This window comes from Petaurus breviceps, unplaced genomic scaffold, assembly GCF_028583685.1.
Source record: "Petaurus breviceps papuanus isolate PSGF00001 unplaced genomic scaffold, PetGlider_PUasm1.0 90842, whole genome shotgun sequence".
NCBI classification, from domain to species: Eukaryota; Metazoa; Chordata; class Mammalia; order Diprotodontia; family Petauridae; genus Petaurus; species Petaurus breviceps.
In genome coordinates, this window is record NW_027187358.1 from 21,962,471 (window position 1) to 21,984,078 (window position 21,608).

A 21,608-nucleotide genomic window follows, 5' to 3' on the forward strand; every position below is an offset into this window, starting at 1 on the left:
ATAAAGGTCAATTCCTGTAAAACAGGCATCCTAAGCATTTTTTATAGCATAAAACAAAGTATGAATGTTCAATAAATATTAAACAAGGAAAACCTTTCCATTGTTTTTAACCTTCTTAGCCAGTCAAATTTTACCAACAGTAAAATCCATTTAAGTTTTATGTTCTTTTTCTTTGTTAGCCTGTTTCCTTGAGTGAAATTTGTCTTGCTTTTAAAGAAGGGCCTGCCTGCCTCATAAATAGGTTTGTACATGGAAATGCGGATATTGATAATTATATCTTAGTAGACTATAAGCTTCTTGAGGGTAAGCACCATTTCATTTTTGTTTTTGTATCATTAGCACCAGTCCAAGCATACAATAGGCACTAAATAAATGCTGACTCTATTGAATACCCTTAAGATTATTTAACAGAATTTATTTATAGTGACTAGACTTAAGATCCATTATAATTGGACAATATTTCTTCCTATCATCATCTTAGTCCTATTCTCTTCTCTTTGTAATATTGGTTTTCTCCTTCCTATTACTGTCTTTTTCTCATTTTCCCATACTCTTTGTGCTGTCATATTTCAAAGTAAGGAGCCCATATTACAATATAATGCAATTCATTATATTTTATATTTTGCTCCTCTCTAGCTCAGCTATTTTTCCAGTTTCCTTTGCCTTTTGTCTACTAGCCCCTGGATTTATATTTCTGCAAATGAGTTCAGTACAATATTGCATAAAACATTCAGAAGAGGAAGAGGAAGAAATTAGTATAGTTGCATATGTGGCCTTATAATTCCAACAACACATCATGGCATATACATTGAAAAAAATTTATTCATGTGCAGTTTGATACTTAAGTCATTTACCTACCAGCAACTAGTTTTGATTCTCCTACAAATGGATTGTTTAATTCATTTTAAATGTTAGTTATGTAGTTAAGAGGTTTATCTAACTGCTAGGAGGTGAATTTTTTTCCACTTGGAAGATTTAATGAAATATCCTTCCTGAGAAGCAAAACCATTGACCAAATGAGATGTAGCATCTACTTCAATAATTTTAAATAATTTTAAAGTTTAAACAGAAATTTCATTAGTTTAACCAGAAAAGATGCAAGACTTTCCTTGCTGAGTTTTAATCAATGCTATAAATTCCTTCTTTAATTATTAAAGAAAACAAATGACTAAAAGGAACCTATGAGACAAAACAAAGTTTAGTCTTGGTGCAAATTTCTGAAGTTAGTAGACCAATTCTAGGACATTAATGAGAGGACAGGAAATATTCTTATGACTCTATTACATTCCAAAAAGTGTTAAGCAATGAAACTAATGTAAATATGAGTTAATCCCTAAGTGGGATGAAAAAAAAAATCTCACTGACTTTTCTAGTGGAGAGAAAAGGGGATCACGTTAGATAGCCAGTCTGTCCAAACAACTAAGCTATCACAGATGGCTAGTAACTTTAGAGCAAATATGGCTATATTAGAAAATTCTCATGGGATACTGAGTGTCATGGAGGGCAATGCTGTTAGCATTCTAAATTTAATATAGGTTTTAAAAATTATTTACTAAACTCTCTCCTCCAAAGAGTAAAAGTAAGAAATAGGCATACAAACTTCACATTACCTAAGTGTTATGGGATTACTAAAAGTTGTTTTCAACTGAAGACATTTTGTAAGTAAAATTATGAAACATTAGGTATTTTCTTGGCCAGGACTAAGAAAACAGATTATGGTGGAATGGATAAATTAATAAGGAACAAGAACTGCTTTGGGGCTTAGGTAGGTGAGTTATTTGAGTGACTTTGTGATCTAGATATTGTTTAAAACCATGAAAAAAGCAAGGGAAAATAAAATCCTTGGGAGACTTTGGAAATGGCCAAAGATATCTTCATACCATGGAATTTTTGTGATTAATAGTCCTCCTGCTTCTTTCTTGACCTGAACTTGAAGCAGGAAAATAGGGATCAGTGTACAGCTAAACAGTAGAATTAATTTATCATGAATGACTAAATTTTTCTACCCTTGCTCAATGAATGGAGTTCTGTTCCAAAATGTCTCCTGATGATAAAACTTCTATAAGTCCAAAGAATAAAAGAGCTCTGATTATAATATGGCAGTTCCTAGAACATTATTATTTTCTGTTTTATTAAGTTTTACCATAAATTCAGTTGCTCAATTGAAGCATGAAGGTATGAAGAAATACACATTTGCCTGTGAGGGCTGAAGTTGGGTAATTCTTAAGGACAAAATTAAAGAAATTGGATAATGATGTTTCATTAATTGAGATAAGGCAAGTTTATGTCTTCAGAAGAAACATATTTTTGCCTCTATCTAAACCTATTTTAAGGTTATTTTACACTGGATGACCTTTTTGACATTTAATAGGAGTCCTTAGAACAACTGGCTGAGAAAAACTATGTGGTAGCTGTCCAAGGTGCCCCTTTTTCTTTTGATAGATAAATTGCATCACTTTTATAGATAAATCATATCACTTTGGAACTTTAACGTCATATTTAGCAGAGAATATAATTTAAAGAAAAGTTGAGTGGATTACCATGCACACCTTTATCATACTATTTTAGTTAGTACAATTTCAGATATTTCTCTGTCAATATAAATGGTGTATGTGTGTGTGTGTGTGTGTGTGTGTGTGTGTGACATATAAATACAACTGTAAATGAGCTAAATCTAGGCAAGGAAGCAAGACTTTAATCCTGAACAAAAAACAGAGCTTCTAAAATAAGTTTATGCTGTTTTTTTTCTTTCGGGATAGATTCTGAGTTCAGGGATCTTATGATACCAGGTCTTGAACTAGCTGCCATGAAAAGACAAACATAATCAATCTTAATGGGGTGATGGATTCAGAGGAGACATACCTCACACAACAAAATCAACAGAAAAGCCCCTGTATGCTGAAACAATAATGATTATGATAAAAGGTACATTTAAATAATACTACAAAACTTGTAAAGTTGAATTTTGTTGAAGGCTTGATTACTGAATAGTCTTTTCAGAGAACTGGGTGTGTAGGTTGAAGCAAGTTAGTTCTTCCAAACAGAATTAATTAGTAAGATTATCCACTAGCTCTTTCTCCACAGCATTTGATACTGTTGACTATCACTTCTTGTGGACATACTCTTCTCATCTGTTTTTTGTGACACTTCTCTGATATGATGATTCTCTTTCTGCCTGTCAGACTGATCCTTCTTGGTCTCTTTTCTGGGTTTATCATTCATGTCACATCTTCTCTCTCTGCATATGGACATCTCAGGGTTCTGTCCTGAATCCTCTTCCCTTTATGCTTCCCTCCTCCCTCCCACCCCCAAGTATCTCATCAGTACCCATGGATTCAATTTCTCCTTTGAAGATCTAATCTTTCTCTTAATTTCCCTTCCTACAACTCCAAATATCTGCTGGATTTTCCACCTGAATGTCCCAAAGACATCCTAAACTCAGTATGTCCAAAACAGAACTCATTATCTTTCCTCCTAAACTCACTTTTCCTCTGAATCTTTCGGAAATTGTCAAGGTCACCATCATTCTTGCAGTCACTTATATTGGCAAACTAGGAGTCATTTTCAACACTGTCACTTACCTTCCCACATCCAGTCATATTCCAAGCCTTATCAATTTTACCTTCTTGGTATTTCTTGCATCTGTCCACTTCCCTCTAGTCATATCATAACTGCTCTAGTCCATTTCCTCATGGCTTCTCATTTGGACAGTTACAATAATCTACTAATCGATCTTCTTCCCCCTAGTCTCCACCCTTCAATTCATCTTCCATACAACTTCCAAACTGATTTTCCTAAATGAAACCCTAACCATGTCATTCCTCTATTTGAGAAGCTTCAATGACTCCCCAGGGATTATAGACTAAAATAGAAACTTTATGATAAAATACTACATGTTAAACAAAACATTTAACATTTAAAACCTTCACAATCCAGCTCCAGACCGTTTCTAGGCTGACTACATATTACTCATCTTCACACACACCCTATGCTCCAGCCTACTTGCTGTTCACTCCGTACATTCCATTCCAACCTGTCTGTGTCTTTTTACAGGTTGCCTCCTCATGCCTAGAATACCTTCTCTCCTGACTTTGACCTCTTCGAGCCCTAGAGTTCCTTCAGAACTCAGCTTTTCTTGTTTGTCCCAATTCATGCTTTAGTTAATAGTGAGCCTATTTCAGATACTGAGTTAGCACTATATTTTTATTGTTTGTTTATGTAAATGTATCACATCTTACACATGCCATTTCTTGCATTTCTGTATTATTGCTTAACTTTTTATATGTTTATACTATTTCCCTAACTAGATTGAGGATAGGGGCTTTATCTATAATTTGTATTTTACATAAGCCCTAACATAGCATTCTGTCTTTAGTAGAAGTTCATTTAGTATTTGTCTTTAACTGAATTAAGTTCCTCCACTTAAATCCTATTCCTGTTAGGCAGAATGCAGTAGTTGACAGAGCACTAGATTTGGAGAAAGAACTGGATTCAAATTCTGCCTCTAATTCTTATCACCTGAGTGGCTCCAGCCAAGTAACTCAATCTTCTATGCTTTGCTACCTCATCTGTACAATGAAGTGGCTGGACTAGGTGGTGTCTGCCTATAAATCTACAGTCCTATGATCTCATGAACATCACATACAGAGGCAAAGAAGAGTTGTAATTTGCACACATGGTGGGAATCTACATACCTACAAAATCATGTGTCCTTGAAATACTGCATTAATTAGCACATGACAATCAGGATTTCATCCTATCCAGTTGATCTTTTTTATCCTTGAAGTTAACTTGATCACCAATGATTTAGCATCCAACAGCTTTTAATAGATGTATACTTACTTGAGAAGGGCACAGTCTTTTAATTGATTAAATTCAAAAGCTTACGAGTCTGGTCAGGGTATGATTTAAATGGTCAATAAACTGGTCTCTTAGTTTAAATTTGTAACCATATGGAAAGCATAGCAATATGCTATCCCTGCTAAGATCAGGATCTGTACAATGTGTTTCCCTTTCATGTAATTTCCTCACCATCAGCTTTATTAAATGTTTGCAATCATTTATTTAGGTTATGCTACAAGGCTACAATTGTGGTTAAATGTTTTGTAATGACATGATTTCTTCTGCTAATTTTGGAGCAGATTTATTTTTCAGCATGCAATTTATAGTTACTGCCTGGAAAAACACGCAGATGAGTTTTAGATGTAGAATAAATTATATGTTTGTGCATGTGTGCAAAACCAAGCACATGTGGGAAAAATCCAGTTTACTCTTTGGTTTTAAAGAAGAAAACTCTGCCAATAATCCAGCAAGTGCAAGGGTAGTCTTTATAGGCTGGGACACTTGTTGATTTCTGAAAACAAAATATTGAGGCTTTCTCCTAGAGAAAGTAATAATAAGCAAATAATCAGTACACATTCCTGAGGTTACTCAGGCTTGCAGTTTTTACTAAAATCTGCTTTTCATTGCCACTATTATGTGATAAAACTTTGTTCTACAGATTGTATCAACTAGCTTTAATGAGAATCATCTTCCATTTTTAGAAAATAAATCTTTTAATGAAACTGAACAGATGATACAGCAAATTAAAACTCTTCAAATGCTTGACAACTCAATTGTAAACAGTCAGCTATAATTAAACTAGATGTCTCTTTTGTTCTTTGAAATTGGGTATACTATACTGACAAGATGAAAGGTATATGGAGGCCAGGGTTGAGTTTGACTTCCCCCTGGAGGCTACTTGCCTTCCTGAGAATAATCAGCATGGTATAATGGAAAGTCTGTTGGATTTGGTGTCAGAAAACCTGGTTCAAATCCTTGCTCTGCCACAGACTCCCTGTGTGACCTTTCTGGGTCTCAGTTCCTTCATCTGTAAAATGACTGTACTGGGCTATGTAACCAAGGTTTCTTTCAACTCTAAATCTATTTCCTATAAATAAACCACAAAGTGAATTCCTAACTCCCAGAGGTCACCTCATAAGTTTGTATCATTTATCTTAAGGTGGAAGGGTTGAAAAAAAATTCCATTGCACAACTCATCAGCATGACTAGAAAAACAGTTAAAAAGTGAAAACCCTGCTGATAGCAGGTAATTAGTGTCACACCGATATATGAAAAAAAAAAAAACGTCATGGATTACAGAAAGATGACAGCACTTGCTGGTTTTTTAGATGCCCATTTTTGTGGCCTGCATCCAAAAACCTCATTCCCATGATTCAGGGAGTTAATTACATGCTTCTAATAAATTTGCAAAATATCTGGGTTGTAGCTCAGATTTTGAAGTCAGACTATTGGCAATCAAAGCCAGTGCTCAATAACCAGGTCAGAGGACCATACAGGAGTGCTAATTGACTGTTCAGAGCCAAGGAACAGAATGAATAAGCAGTTGCTGCAAAAATATTCTTTTCCTCCTATTTTCTAAACCAACTGATGATCAAAGTTTTGCCTCTGATCTCCTTTTTCTAGGGCTCTTTAAACCTCCCTGAAGTTAAGGTTGCATTTCTAGAAGGAGAATAGTAGGGTTTTTTTTTTTGAGAATTGTGCAGAAATGAGAGCTATCCTCTTCATGTCTTTCCTATCCCTCCTTTTTCATCACACCACTAATGTCCAACATTTTGGTGATAATTCCCAAACTTGCTTCTATGTCCAATTGTATAGCAATTCATCACTAAATAAACACAAATATTTTAAAGTGAAAGAAAATTATAAATAAAAGGAATTCTCAAAAGTTACTTTTTAAATATGACATCAAAACTTAAGAATTGACAATTGTGACCTCTTTAACTTAACATTCCATGTTTGAGAGCATTAATCCTAAAAATTAGTGCATAATACATAAAGCTTTTATGAATTTTTAAGTACAGTAAGACTTAATTAACAACCAAAACCACTGAGATGCCTTAGTAGGCTAAACACTCATTGTATTGTATGTTTCAATACGTTTTTGGGGGGTTAATACTATAATTTACTCAATTATAGCACAGAGTTCCCCTACCCCCACCTCTTAGTATAGAGTTTCTAATTTCAAAGTTCTTTGCTATACTATGTAATTATACATGCCAAAAATTTGGTATTTTCTCTACAAAAAATGAACTGAGCTAACTAGACCACAACATTATTGTGGATCAAGAGCAAGGCAATGTAGAAAGCTATTTGGAAATGATAACCTCAGGTATGCTAAACTACTTGGTTACACTGTAATTTAAAACATCTTTTCTGTATTGTTAGGTAACTTAAGTTGCAAATTAAAGAAGTCGAAGTGGGACTTTTTCAACCACTAAGAAGCACCATACATGTTAGTTCAAGTCTTTCTTTTTTAGAGTAGAAGGCTGGCTAAGATCTTCTTTCCTTTTCAAAACAGTATTTTACTTTCTTTATGTCTGTAAAGGAAATATCAAAAGATAATAGATAATCCCAGAGGGCATAAAATATTTAATCACTGAGGATAATCTACTTAACATAGACTTTTTACCAGAGGCAAGGCTTTTTGAGCCTTTAAATTGCACCTTAGTCACAGATGGTAAAAATCCATCAATCAATGAATATCCAACTGAATATTGTGTGTGAATTTGGGGGAATACAGTTTTCATCTAATTGGGGATTTTATAAATGAATCAGAATATGCATTTTGGGCATGTAGTAAAATTTTCATGTATACCAATCTGAAATGGCAGAGCTAACTTAAGTTTTACATGTATGTAAGGAGGTGCTACTGTCTAGATATCCTGTATACATGAAAGAGTTCATTTGGAATGGTCCAAGTGTAGACAAATTTAATTCAGTACTCAAATCCCTCCCCCCCCAAACAATGCAGTTCACTTTTAAAAATGGCATTAAAATAATTATATCAACAGATTTTGCTTTTAAATAATGAAGAGGGTTTTTGTTCATTTTAATGAATTTAAGATTTAAAAACCATCAATTAAAGAAAGCCGTGAATCAAAGCTATGATTTAATTCTCACTGGGTCTGGACATATTATATTAGTTTGCACATCGGCTCACTTATTCACAGTCAAGCTTCTCATAAACTTGGTTTTCTTTTATATTTGAAAACTTGGCAGCATTTTGTATTTGTGCTCTCATACTCAAGTTTGTTTATATTTAAAAAAAAGAACCTTAATCAGTTTTGATTATATGACCTGGAGAAGGAGAATAGTGGCAAATATAATGAGAAGTCATAGATGCTAAAAATTACTTCTATTTTGGCCACTGAATTTCTTCTATGTAGATTTATAAACAGTACTTCTGATGTTCTGTGAATTTATAGCACTTTCAGTCAAACATGAAGAACTGACTTGAGAAGGGAGAGAAAATTGTTCAGAATAGCCATCCTGTGCCTTTTGCTTGGAATTCTTCCCTGTTCCATACTCTAGGGAGACAGTTAACATGAGTTCTCAGATTGATGCAAAAGACTAGTACAAATTAAGTCCCCCTCTCTCCTGAATTTTTCACATTTTGACACACCCTTCTCTGGTTTGGGAAAAAATCTAAGAATTTAAGTTTAAGGTTTTTTTTGGATTGCAGGCTCATACATAGGGAAATACAAGTGTATTAAGAGAAAGTGAATAGTGGCAACAAAGAACTTTATCATTTAATCTGGCAATTTATTTCAATGAAGATTTGAAAGGAAGAAATGATATGAGCAGACAGATAACCTGATGACTGGAGGCAATGTAGTACAGGGGATAGAGAGCTGGACTTGGAGTTGTTAAGACCTGGGTTAAAATCTCTCCTCTTACACTATAATTGCTGTGTGACTTTGGACAAGTCATTTAAATTCCCCAAGTCACAAATTCCTCATACTAATACTTGTAGCATCAGCTCAAAGTGTGGTTGTGAGGGTCAAATGAAATAAAGTATAGAAAATACTCTGAAACTGTAAAGTACTATAGAATTAGTTATTGCTATTGTAGCCCAGTTTTTTTAAACCAATAAATAACATGAATATGGGGCAAAAATCTGTAGATTTTAGTTGTCTGAAGGTCAATTTCCTATTGATGTCATCTCTTCTGTGAAATGTTTACTAATCCTCCTAGCTGTCACGTTCCCCTGTTCTTCAGATTACTTCTTATTTACTTATACATGTACCCCAGTGCTGTAGTGCCCCAGCATAATGGAAGCTCTTTGAGGGCAGGGATATTCCATTTTTGTCTTTTTTATCCCCTGTGCCTAGCACATACTAGGCACATAGTAAATGCTGAATTGAGTTTATTTTCATTTGTGACCTATCTTAACTATTGTATCAAAAGGCTATTTCAGATCACTGATGCTAATTAAGAAATGACTTCAACTTTTTACTGTTATTTTCCCTGATAAGAATGAATGGCTATGTGCTTTACTGACACTGACAGAGACATGAAAGATGTTATGAGTACTCTATTAGAAGTGTTAATTTTGAAAATGAATAGGATGTGTTAGCAGGGAGGGAATGCTGCTAATTTCCAAGGCCAGGTCATTCTTTACCTTTTTCCTTGGAGATTCCAAAGAACTACTTCCCTAAAAAAAAGGCATACCTTTTTCTTAGGGGCAGAATAACAGAGAGATATAATTTGCTATTGTGCACTTTAACTTACCAGCCTTCATATTACTTTGATGAGACAAAAGGCCCTTGGACCAGCTACTCTTCTAGAGAGCCACATAACACTCTGGAGAGTGCCAGAATCAGATTCAAATATAATTGGGAAATATTTAACAAAATCAATAAAAATGAAACAAAATAAAACAAAGAAAACATCAATATGTAGTTTCTTGAGTCAACATGTAGCCCGTACAGATCCTTATGAATGGTTCAGTGGTCCAATGGTCCTATTTCCACTAGAGTTTTACACCACTGACTTATTCCATGTATTCCTCTTTTACTCCACCCTCCCACACCTTATATAACTTATTTTCCTGGATAAGCTCCACCCTCCTGTCCCCTTTGGAGTATTTAGGTGGCACAGTGGATAGAGTGCCAGGTCAAAGGTCAGAAAGACTTATCTTCCTTAGTTCCAATCCAGCCTCAGCCACTTACTAGCTATGTGACCCTTGGAAAGTAATTTTAATCCTGTTTGCCTCAATTTTCTCATTTGTAAGATGAGCTGAAGAAGGAAATGGCAAACCACTCCATTATCTTTGTCAAGAAAACGCCCAAATGGGGTCACAAAGATTTGGATGGGACTCAAACCACTGAACAACAACAACAACAACAAAAGTAAATTTTTTGGGTGCCTAAATGCTTGTTTTTGTTCTTTTAAAAGGAAAACAAAGGGGAAGCTAGGTGGTGCAGTGAATAGAGCACTGGCCCTGGAGTCAGGAGCACCTGAGTTCAAATCTGGCCTCAGACACTTAACACAAAAACTAGCTATGAGACCTTAGGCAAGTCACTTAACCCCAATTACCTTCCAAAAAAAAAAAGGGATACAAAGTTGAAAAGAGTGAGAAACTATACTTTTTATGTGGCTTTCATTTTTGTCTTCATATAATTAGTACCAACTAGAGTCTCTGGTACATAGTAGGTGCTTAACAAATGCTTGGTTGATTTACTGATTGATTGACCTGAATGTTAAACTAATCCAAAGAAAATTCTTTGGGATCACAAAGGACACATTGATAAACACTGAACTGTATGACCCAGAATTTATCTTAAGACTTCTGCTTCTTTCCTTATTCTCACTGAAGGCCTATGTGGATAATCTATAAGAATAAGTGACCCATCTGGCATTTACATAACTAGTAATTCCTTGAGAAATATTTGTGTAGATGTTCATTTTGCTTTTTGAACTATTTGTCAGTCAGGACCATGCAATAACTATATTTGGTGTGAATTTTCCTATGGATTAAGCTGCTAAGAGGTACTAGTGTTTTCAGAATCACAGGACCATAGAGTAAGACCTAGAAGGGTACTTAAAATCCATCAAGTCCACTCACATTCTTTTACAGTTGAGGAAACTGAGGCAGAGAGAGGTTAAAAACTCATTCAGGGTAACATAGCTAATAAGAGTCTCAGTACCACGTTGTCCTAGGAGGTCTATGGAAAGGCTTTGAGAATTTCTAGGTAGAACTCCAGGACACTTCTAACATCATTAGATCTAAATGCTTAGTGTAAGGAAATGACCCTTTCAGTTAAGGGAGATCTGAGGGTTTGGGGAATAAGAAGAGTTGTTATAGTGCTATGATTATTCAATTTTCATATGTAGACTATAAAAATATTTAGTGTGAAATGGGGAGGGATACAACTACAATTAATGACTCATTGTCCAGGTGTGAGAAAGAGCAGATATTTTAGCTGAGAACAAGAAAAGTTATGTAGTTATTTGTCACAGTCAATATGGTGTGTGAGAGAGGTGGGGCCACCTAAGAATAGGAATTTGGAAGTCAATTACTCTCTCTGTGCCTCAGTTTCTTTATATGGAAAATGAGGTTGAACTAGATGACCTCTAGAGTCCCTTCTGGGTTTAATTCTATGATGTAAGGATCCTATGAACTATCTGGCAAGAGACTGTGTGTGTAGGAGAGAACCATGAGATGTGGGCAAGGACAACCAGATCCAGAGGGACCAGGTCTGGGTCAGGGCCGTGTAGTCTTAGACTGAATGTCATAGGTGGAAGTGGTGACAGCTTGTATTAGGGAGTGAACTAGATGAACTAAAGGAAGATCCAACTTGTTGAATTTGATTTAGGAGGCCAGTTAGGGGAAAGGGGGTGGGATATTAAGATGAGAGTTGCTACACAAGTGTGGAAATCCTCAGAAGGGGGAAGTGGGACAAGGAAGGTCCTTTGCAGGTGTCTGGATAAGGAATTCCATGGAAGGTCTGACTAGGGGAAATACAGGTGAGATGAAATTGCCCTAGGCTGAATCTATCACCCTATGGAGTAGAATTGTGGTCCCTCAAAAAAAAAAAAAAGAAAAGAAAACCCTTTCTGTTTTTTTGGTAAGCACTTACTGTAGTCCAAGCTTTCTACCACTCCCCAAGTCAACTTTTAGCTTTCTTTTCCATGTTGTCTTCTCCCATTAAAATGTAAGCTCCTTGAGGACAGGGTTGTCTTTCATTTTGCTTGTATTTGTTGTGCTTAGCACAGTGCCTGGCATAATAAATGCTTGTTGACTGACAGCCTCCACTATAGTGCTTTCTAGTAAATCCTCTTCAAGACATTCAAGAAATTGGCATGTTACTTATGGAAAAGCAGGGAAAGATGTGGATGGAGTTTAAGATTGGGAAGAAACTACTGTGGTCTACCCACTCACAGGGCTCTGGGATTTAGGGAAACCCAGAACTCAATAAATGATACCAGTCATTCAGGTCCAGGGCAAGCTAGCTGGTGCCAAAATGCAGCAATGTGGGCTCCTAATCTCTGGCCACACGGCATAACATTTGGAGAGGTTAAGCCTGGGAGCACCTAGGCTATTAGGTGATCAGAGGGACCTCTAATTGCTGTGGACAATTGATGACTAACGTTTGAAGCCCTGAGCAAAGGTTTCAGTAAGGCCAACCGTAGGCAAAACTGTGACTAAGGTAAAGTTTGTCTTTGGCACTCTCCCTCTTTCCCTTTCAGGGTTCATTTATTCTTTACTCTCCAGGTGGCCTCATGCTGCCCAAGGCCTTTGGCAGCAGTGCCCCATTCCAGCTTGCCCTCCCAGGTGACAGTGCCAGGGCTCAACCCTAGTTTCCTGAATCTAAGGACAGCAGTCTTTCTTTTCAAAAGCTGCTTGTATATAGGAATAAAATTTAGGATTGGCTTAACTATTGCATAAACATTTGTTTCTTTTAATTAAATCATTGGATGAAAGAAAAATATAAACATCTCTCTCTCTCTCTCTCTCTCTCTCTCTCTCTCTCTCTCTCTCTCTATCTATTTCCCCCCCCTCCCCTTTCCCCCTGCCCCAGTGGTCAGAATCTATTTTTCACACACTGGCCACTGGTTTGATAATTTTGTTTCATTTTTCACAATCAAGTCTTTATCTTTTGAAAAAGTTATGAGCAACAGAAAAAAGAGACTGAGAATAGAAATCCTTTCCTAATCTTAACTGGTATTTTCAGTTAAATCGAAAGAGTTCATTGAATTTATATGATCTGCTATATTATAAAAATGTTGAGAACTAAATAAGAACTTGGATACAGAGAAAAACCAGTATAAGTAGTAGTTTTCTTTACTTTTTGATGCATTTGGTGGTATAAAGCAGCTAGGTGGGGCAGTAGATATAGTACTGGACTTGGAATTAGGAAGACCTGAGTTCAAATCTAGTCTAAGACACTGAGAAGCTATGTGATCCTAGGCAAATCATTTAATTTATTTTTCCTCAGTTTCCTCATCTGTAAAACAGGGATAAAAATAGCACCTACCTCCTAGTATTGTGAGGATAAAATAAGTGCTTGACAAACCCTCAAGTGATACACACACATAAAATATACACACACATATATATATACACATATGCATATATATGCTAGCTATTGTTATGATGATATAAAATTAATTTGGTAAAAGGTAATTTATAGGTTAAAAGTCTAATTTGTGGTAATAGGAAATTTTATCTACTTTATATGTACATGGCTTCTTTCATTGGAAAATCTTTCTATGGGTTGCTACTGTATACTCTTGTAGTGAAAGTTTGCCCAAGAAGCCACTGAATATTGTTATTCACACATTACACTGTGTTAAAATTCTTTTGTTTTCACATGGAAATTTAAAAAATTGGAAAACTAAAATATAGTGGAAATGTATAGTGTTTATTTTACTATATATTCAGATTTTATAAGGCCGTTTTTCATTCAACTGATAGCTGTCAGTAAAAACATTGATGGCTGAAAAGTATCTCTAAGATAGTTTATCAAAAAGTATGTAAATACAATTACCTTATTTTATATTAATTAAAACCTTTTTTTAAAAATTGGTAATTAAAATATAATGGAAAATTTATTTAAGTAGGAAGCTAGTATGGACTTATCAGCAAATAAGTTATAAAATATTCTCAGCTTTCAAAAATTATGTGCCGATGAACTCCACCTGTTGAGAAATCTATGGGGAAATGAGAGATACTTTTAGTGCCAGTGTGACTCATCTATAGGCATCCATTCATTCATTTATTTGAAGGCAGCAGCTCATGGTAAATGTGTTTTCATTACCAGGAACAACCAGGCAATACTTAAAAGGGAGTGGGCATCTTTATTAAAGTAGAAGACTCTTCAAACTCCAATATGATGTCAGTAATATAGGTCCTCAGAGTACACTATTGTTTTAAACAGAGGTCTTCACATGTTCACATTGGTTATAAAATATTATTTAGTGCTGCTGGACTGGAATGAGAATGAAATACATCTGTAGGCAATTAGAAGAAGCTGGACTGCACGTTTGATTAAATAATAAGACAAGCCTAAGTGTGACTCTTCTTAAGTTAGATTCCCTTGACAGATTAGCCAGTTGTTATCATATGAAATAACCCCCTTTTAACAAAAATTAAGTAAATCCATATTTATAGGAGCTTTGCAAAACTGTAAAGTGGGAAGAAATTCAATTTAAGCCTTTAGTCCCCCAAAAGACTTTTAATCTTGCTTGAAAGTTATACAGACCTCATCACTTTTTTTTTAAATAAGATGGATTAGAGAGAGAATCTTTTTGTTTGGAAATAGTAGTGTGCACTCAGTTAATCAACAGTTATTTATTGGGTTTGTGCTATGTGAGGTATTTAATGATTCTAACTTGCAAATTAAGTTTTCCCCAAACTAAGTACTGTGAGTTTTTTATGTATTCTTAAGTAGTTGAGAATAAATTTTTAGTACTCTTAATTTTTTCAATGAAAACAAAATATGATTTAGATGTATTCTCATAAATAATGAAAAATGGTGACCTTACAATATAACCATTGAATAAGCATCTGAATTAGTTTTAATATTAGGAATGCTTAATTATAACTACTTATCTGTCTCTTTTCTTTCCTGTTGACGCTAGGTCTTGTTCTAGTCTTTATGTACCCTGTAGATCACTTACCAATGGTACCAGCTGGAATGAGTGATTGTATACAGCACTGGGAGTGATTGTATATATCACTGGGAAATTAACACTATTTTTTTAAACTGTGGTTGACGCAGTGATACAAACATGTCCAAAACTCAAGGCACTGAAAATAATTCAGCACTTTTAAAAGTGAGTTATACTCTTTGAAAAAAAGTTATAGTAAAATTTCTACATTAAAAAAACTAACACCAAGCTTACCAATTTATGTATTTAAATAATAGAATAAAAAGTTGATATATTTGCAACATACTCAACACACTTTGTCAAACTTCACTATAATGTACATTATCAGCTCATCAGATTAATTTTCATCCCATGTGACATGATCTTTGAATTAAATATCCTGGACATCATGCAGATGTTTAAGAATTCATCATCAATATTTAAATACTGACTCATGGAAGTAACAAAAAACAGATGCTAATATGAAGAATCCTCTGAAAAGTGACACAATCCTGTTCCTACTCAGTACATGATGTGGGAGTACTTTAGAATTAAAAAAAAAAAGGCAGAAGATGATAGATTTCACAGATGTTGATCCTACACTGAATGGGGCACTCCAAATTGCAGTATCTTTTGAGTAGGATATATACATTAAGTGAATAATCATAATGACCAAATACTATTGAATAAGAAAAGATCTCATAGATTGCTCCAGGGGGATAGGTCTGAGAATACTTAAAGAGATGGATGTATTCTCCCTTTCACATTTAGGACAATGCAAAGCAGTGCTCTCTCTCAAGGATGGCAATACTTTCCTTTACTATGAATGGTGTCCTCCTGGGCCCATGTTGGTAAAGAAGGGAAATGAATTATACAGTGTCACTAAGTCACAGGCAGATCCATGTATGGAGACCTAGACTGCTATGGATGACATGATCCTTGTAGTTATATACTCTCTAGCTTGCCCTGACTTTGGTCATGATCCTATCATGTTGTTACGATTAGGGAGAAGGTCCATTGTAACAGCCTGCCCCCAAGCCACTGCTCAGATGGGCAGCAATTGGTTTGTGGGGACAATTAAATGGGCTGTGCTGAGGAAGGGAGAGGGAGAAGTGGACACAAAAATCCCTCACCACAGTCTTGCTATTTGGTGAATAGCCTACATCCCTTAAAAACCCCAGTCTTAGCAAGTTTGCAAGTTTAATTTTATTGTTGTTGCCACAGTGACACAGTTGCCTCAATGACACAGAGATGAGCACTCTTTATAAAAACAAAAAATAAAAAGTCAGGAAGATAGTGCCAGTGGTGCAAGAGATACAAGTGAAATGTGCCCAAATCAAAGTTTTAAAATAGAGTGATAAATGTGTCTAAGAGGAGATCATTCAGTGCAGCATAAAACATAGTTCCTGTTCCTGAATCCCAGAAAGGAAAGAAGTTAGTGGCTAGCTTGAAAAAACCAAACATCTTAAAAACATAAGGGTGACACTATTGAATAACACTATTTCAAATTCCAGATGGATGAATTGTTACCCACTAAGAAAACAGGTGCCTGTATGACCCAGTCTTATCATAAATAAGCACTTTAATGTTTCAAAAGCAATCCACACTTACCTTGGCACACATTCTGCTCACTTGGTTCATACCCTGCCACACACTGAATCTGATGAGAAGGATGGGAAGTCATGCGTTGTGGGTCAGCTGGGGTCCTTCTAATGACAAAATTATTTCGACCTGTAGGTGCTTCTGGGGCTCTTTCAGGCTGTGACGGCTCATTATTGACAATAATTTGAGCTGTTCTAGGTAAACAGAGGTATCCACCAAAATGGTTTACACATTTCATTCCTCCTTTGCAGGCATCTGGGACAATTTCACATTCATCAATATCTGTAGCCAATAATAATACAAGTGAGGAATAGTCTTAGTGGGAAAAGTATAAGTAAAGTATGTGAGTGTGTGTGTGTGTGTGTGTGTGTGTGTATACACACACACACACATGTATAGTATAAGTAAAAGTACAAGTAGGGCGCTTTTCAGCTGTACATTATATTTTTTCACAATAGTAAATGTATAGAAATGAAATAAATTGTTCATGAAATGAAAAATGGAAAGTTAAGTTAAAATATAAAGCTTTTAGAATATATTTACCTTTGCATTGCTGCCTTATAGGATCCCATTCATATCCATCTGTACATTGCTGTGTATGAGATATCAAAAAGTGAGTCCATAAAAGTTAATTAATGCATACTTTCCTTTAAAACATTCTGAACAATCAATCTTATGTTGTAGTGACAATCTATGTGTTCTTTGTCATGGACCTATCATGAGATGGATGTTTTGAGTACTATCTAAATCTCTGGGAAGAAGTCAGGTAAGCATGAAAACGGGGCATCCCTTTTATTAATCAAATTTAACTATCTCTTTTAATTTCTAATCCCTGATTTCTCTCTTGTTTCTGCTCTACTGACCACTATCTTAGAGTTTTCTTCATTTGACCAATATGACACTGATGACTCGAATCTCCTCCCAATTTTTTCACTCTTTTGCTGATTTTTCTTCCTTTCACTGTGGAAATTCCCCCAAAGTTCATTTTTTTTCTGTATTTTGGTTTTTTGTTTTGCCTCTAGATTTATATTCTTGGAGAGTTCATCTACTCTTATGCCTTTAATGATCACTTTTATTAAATAACTTCTATATCTATATCTACAAACTCAACTTTTTGCCATCTCTCCATTTTATGTATCTGTAGTTATCTATGGGTAGATATCCTGCAGATGAATATCCTGCTAATACTCTTAGCTTAATAATGTGAAAACTAACCAGATCATCTCACTTTCCAAACCTGTCTTCCTTCCCAACATTGTTAGTGACTTCATTTTTCTCCAGGTATCCTAGAGTTATTCTGACTCTTCTTTGAACTCCAAATTCCTCACTATTCACCAAATTCTGCTAACTTCTTTACATCATTGTCTCCTATTCAAATATGTTCCATTTCTATAACCATCACATCAGTCATGAGTCTTCATATTTGAACCCCCACATTATGTCAACAGACTTCTAGCTTGTAACCCTATCTCCTATTTCCTAGGGTCGTGGGGCTCAAATGAGATAACATGTAAAGCACTGAGCAAAATTTAAAATTATTATTCCTTATAGAGGGTGCTAGGTGGCATTGTGGATAGAGCACCGGACTTAGAATCAGGAAGACTCATCTTTAGGAGTTCAAATTTGGGCAAGTCACTTAACCCTATAAAATGAGCTGGAGAAGGAAATGGCAAACTACTCTAATATCTTTGCCAAAAAAAAAACCCCAAAAAACTCCAAATGGGGTCACAGAGTCATCACACACTACTGAAATGACTCAAAAACAACAATCCTTTACACACTTACCAGTATATAACTATAATAGTTCTTAAATACTCTTCACCAAATCACCTTTCTGTCCAGAAACTTGTGAACTGCCATCTCAATTTACCATTTAATCCACCCTTTCTAGTCTAACCCATTTCATCCTGTTCAACCTCTTTTGTCTGTTAGCTTTAATATCCTACATAAGCTATTCTGATTTTTTCATTCTTTCTTGCACATTTTGTATTTTCCCACTTTCAATCTCATTGCTCATGCTATTCCCTAAAATTAACTCATTTCTCCACTCTGCTAATTTCTTTCATTCCCTCCATTCAAGAACCAGATCAAAACCAATCTTCTATCTTCTCTTAACTAAGCTGAGATTGATTACTACCTTGCTTTACCATGCACATTGTGTTACATTATCTGTCCAAGGGGCATGAAGGTTGTTCCTCCAACTCTACCATCCTAAGAAAACTGCTTAATGAAATGTGGTCATAACGTGGATGGGTAACATAGGAATGTCTGTCAGATAAGGAGAAATCCTTTTGTTAAGTATCCTCTTAATGAGAGAAAGCTGATTTACTCAAATAATTGGTTTGAGAATTGAAAATGCTTTCCCAGTTGGTTTTAGGTACTTAACACTAATATGCTTTATATAGAGCTGCTATTAAGTATATACTAAACTAAATCAAGTATTAATGTGAGCCATAAACATTACTGTCAGAACAAGTATAGGCTTAGTACAACAAGGGTATTGTTGCACTTAGGAAGTCTTCTATTATGCATGAATAGTGGATTCTAAATCAAGAACTTGAAATTATTTTGTACTCTTAGAAAATCCAAAGATATGACTGCTAAGGTTGAAAAAGTTTTAGATGATTAGTAAAGTGAAGTATAAGACTATAAGTGAATGATAAATATTCACTTACAAAATTAATTCATTGCTTAGTTTATGTTAACTAATTTATTAAAGCAACATTCTTTTATTAAATAATTGGATAACGGGGAAGCAAATTTAATTTTAGTTTTCTGAGTGACTTTGGGCTGAATTAATAAGTGAATATTAAAGCCTAGAGATTAAAAAAATGAGATGCACTAATTTAGTATTTCTCTGACCTGGCTTAGTCCCAGGAGAGGAAGAAATCATCATCTGATCATTAAATTAATATATCATTCGTAGTAAATTGTGTTTCATTATAATTAGCCTGAATAACACAAAGACATCTTTCCAGATAAAAATTAGCATTTTGAGGATTACATGGTATTGAAAAAGTGAGATGATGTTTATTATCAGTAATATAATTTCCCACTTTCAAGAAAATCAAAAAAATTTCCATAATAATGGGAGAGAGCTTACTAAATTTGCAAATTGGGGTCAATTGTTTTGATCATTTTAAGCCAGGGCAAATGTTATTATTCTCCTCATAACACTGATTATTAGAAAGCAGAAAATACAAGCAGGGTGAAAAACTTACCAGAAGTGAGGCAGTCCCGACCCTCCTCTGTTCTTACCACATCAATTCCCGGCAATGGGAGGAGTGAGAAGATATTTCCAATATTTTATTAACCGTTGGTCATAACTATACAATTATTTTCTCAAAGTACTATTGGAAATGTTATGTATTCTAATAAATATTTCATATAACCTATTTGCACAAAGTACATTTTAAGACAATTTTTTACCCAACACTAAGGTTTTGACTAACAGAAGTAAAGTCTCTCACTAATGGGAGACTTTAAATGCATCAAAACATTTGACTTTGCTGTTGGCATTATTAAACACAAATAGCTCTTAAGACATTTTAATAAACTAGTGTCCCTTCATATGAGAAATGCCAGTTAGATGTACACATGATCTAAGGTACTTCTCTAATGTTGTATATACTTAACTTAGGTTTTAATTGGGAGCAACCTGTGACTTAAGTTTTTGGTTTTACCAGTTAGCATATGACTTCCTACTTACCCTTTCAAACTTTTTCTGGCTTAATGAATATGTCTAGAATGTATAAATATCTTTCATTTTAGTTTATAAATCAGTTTTTTCTTGCCTTGGCTAACATTGAGTTTTTGTTCTTATCCCAGTTCATGATGTAAATAAACTTTTGAATGGTCTGCTCCAATGCTGGGGCATTGTTTAATTCGTTACACATATCATCGTAAAGACTGCTGGGAGTAATCCCACATCTGCTGCCAGAGGTAGGTAATTTCTCTTGTGTTACAGAATCTCTATAAACTGAAGTTGTCTCAAATTCCATTAAACCTTACCGTGTATGTGATGGTCTCCTCAGTCTCCTGTGGCCTTACAAGAGCAAGAGTCAAAGTGATCAGGAAGAGTATTTTCAACATCCTGAATCTCAAAAGAAACACAAGACAAATGGATTTTTAATATCTTTGCTGACTGAAAGTACAAGACGTGAGATGTAATGTAAATTCTAAAGGAACATAGAGGGCAGGGGAGGTTGTCTACCACACTGTACTAAGAATTCACTTTTTCATCTCTCCCTACCCCACCCTTCCCCTTTGCCAAACTATGCACTAAAGGTAGTAAAAAATGCAGCAGAAACCCCCTGGACACCGTGCAATGTCCTTCACCTGGCAGACAGATCTACACATACAAAGTCCCAAAGCAATAAAGATGTTCTTATATATACATTTGATATCACACCTAGTGGAGAATTAATCACAATCGATTTCAAAGGAGAGAATGTACATTCATTACTAGTCTTTTGGAGAGAGGAGGTGTGTGTATGGGGCATTTTTAACACATTTTCTTGAGGCTTCTGACTCTCTTTCTAATAACTAGCTGCTAAGCCCAGCAAAGTCCCTGGGGGAAAATCCTCACGTTTCCTTAGTTCGGGATTTCTGTAGAGATCTCCGAAGCATTTTCTTCCCTCTCCCTACTAATTACCCACCCAACTCCGTAGTCCTCTCTTGGCAGCTCTCTCCTCCCCCGCACAAATTCTCCCACTGGAGCTTCCACAGAGGTTCCCAGCTAACAGTGGGAAGTAGCTTTACACGTCGCACGCAGAGAAGATAAGCAACCTGGGGGTTGGCTCCCTTTTTCACTGACCCCTGGTGCGACCAGGGAGTTTGCATAGCCTCCAGGCAGAGGGCACAGAGAAAGGCGTTGCAGGGTAGCCAAGGCTGGGGGTTGGGAAGATTGGGGGCGCGGCTGGCTGTGGTCTGGGCAGGCATGGAGGTGTTTTCCAGTTTCTTTGGAGGAGTCTACCTAACTCCAGGGGACAGAGTCGCAGAACTAAGCGCTCCTACTTTTAATTAACTCGAGATTTGGCTTAGAGCAAACTCACTCTGATATGCATACA

The 21,608-nt window shown here is 35.6% G+C and overlaps 1 protein-coding gene across 4 annotated transcripts in view; it reads right to left on the minus strand.

Moving 5' to 3' along the window:
- EFEMP1 (EGF containing fibulin extracellular matrix protein 1) overlaps positions 1–21,608 on the minus strand; it is a 73,523-nt gene that overhangs the window by 51,219 nt on the left and 696 nt on the right. The window contains exons 2-5 of one of the 4 annotated variants that reach the window (XM_069071758.1): positions 20,551–20,632; positions 19,761–19,787; positions 17,083–17,131; positions 16,549–16,821 (exon numbers count right to left, since the gene is read on the minus strand). In XM_069071758.1, coding sequence (XP_068927859.1) covers positions 16,549–16,821; positions 17,083–17,131; positions 19,761–19,787; positions 20,551–20,631 — 430 coding nt within the window. In that variant the 5' untranslated portion in view covers position 20,632. Of the gene's footprint in view, positions 1–16,548; positions 16,822–17,082; positions 17,132–19,760; positions 19,788–20,550; positions 20,639–21,608 lie in introns of all 4 variants that reach the window. The other 3 variants (XM_069071757.1, XM_069071760.1, XM_069071759.1) reach the window with 3 other exon arrangements.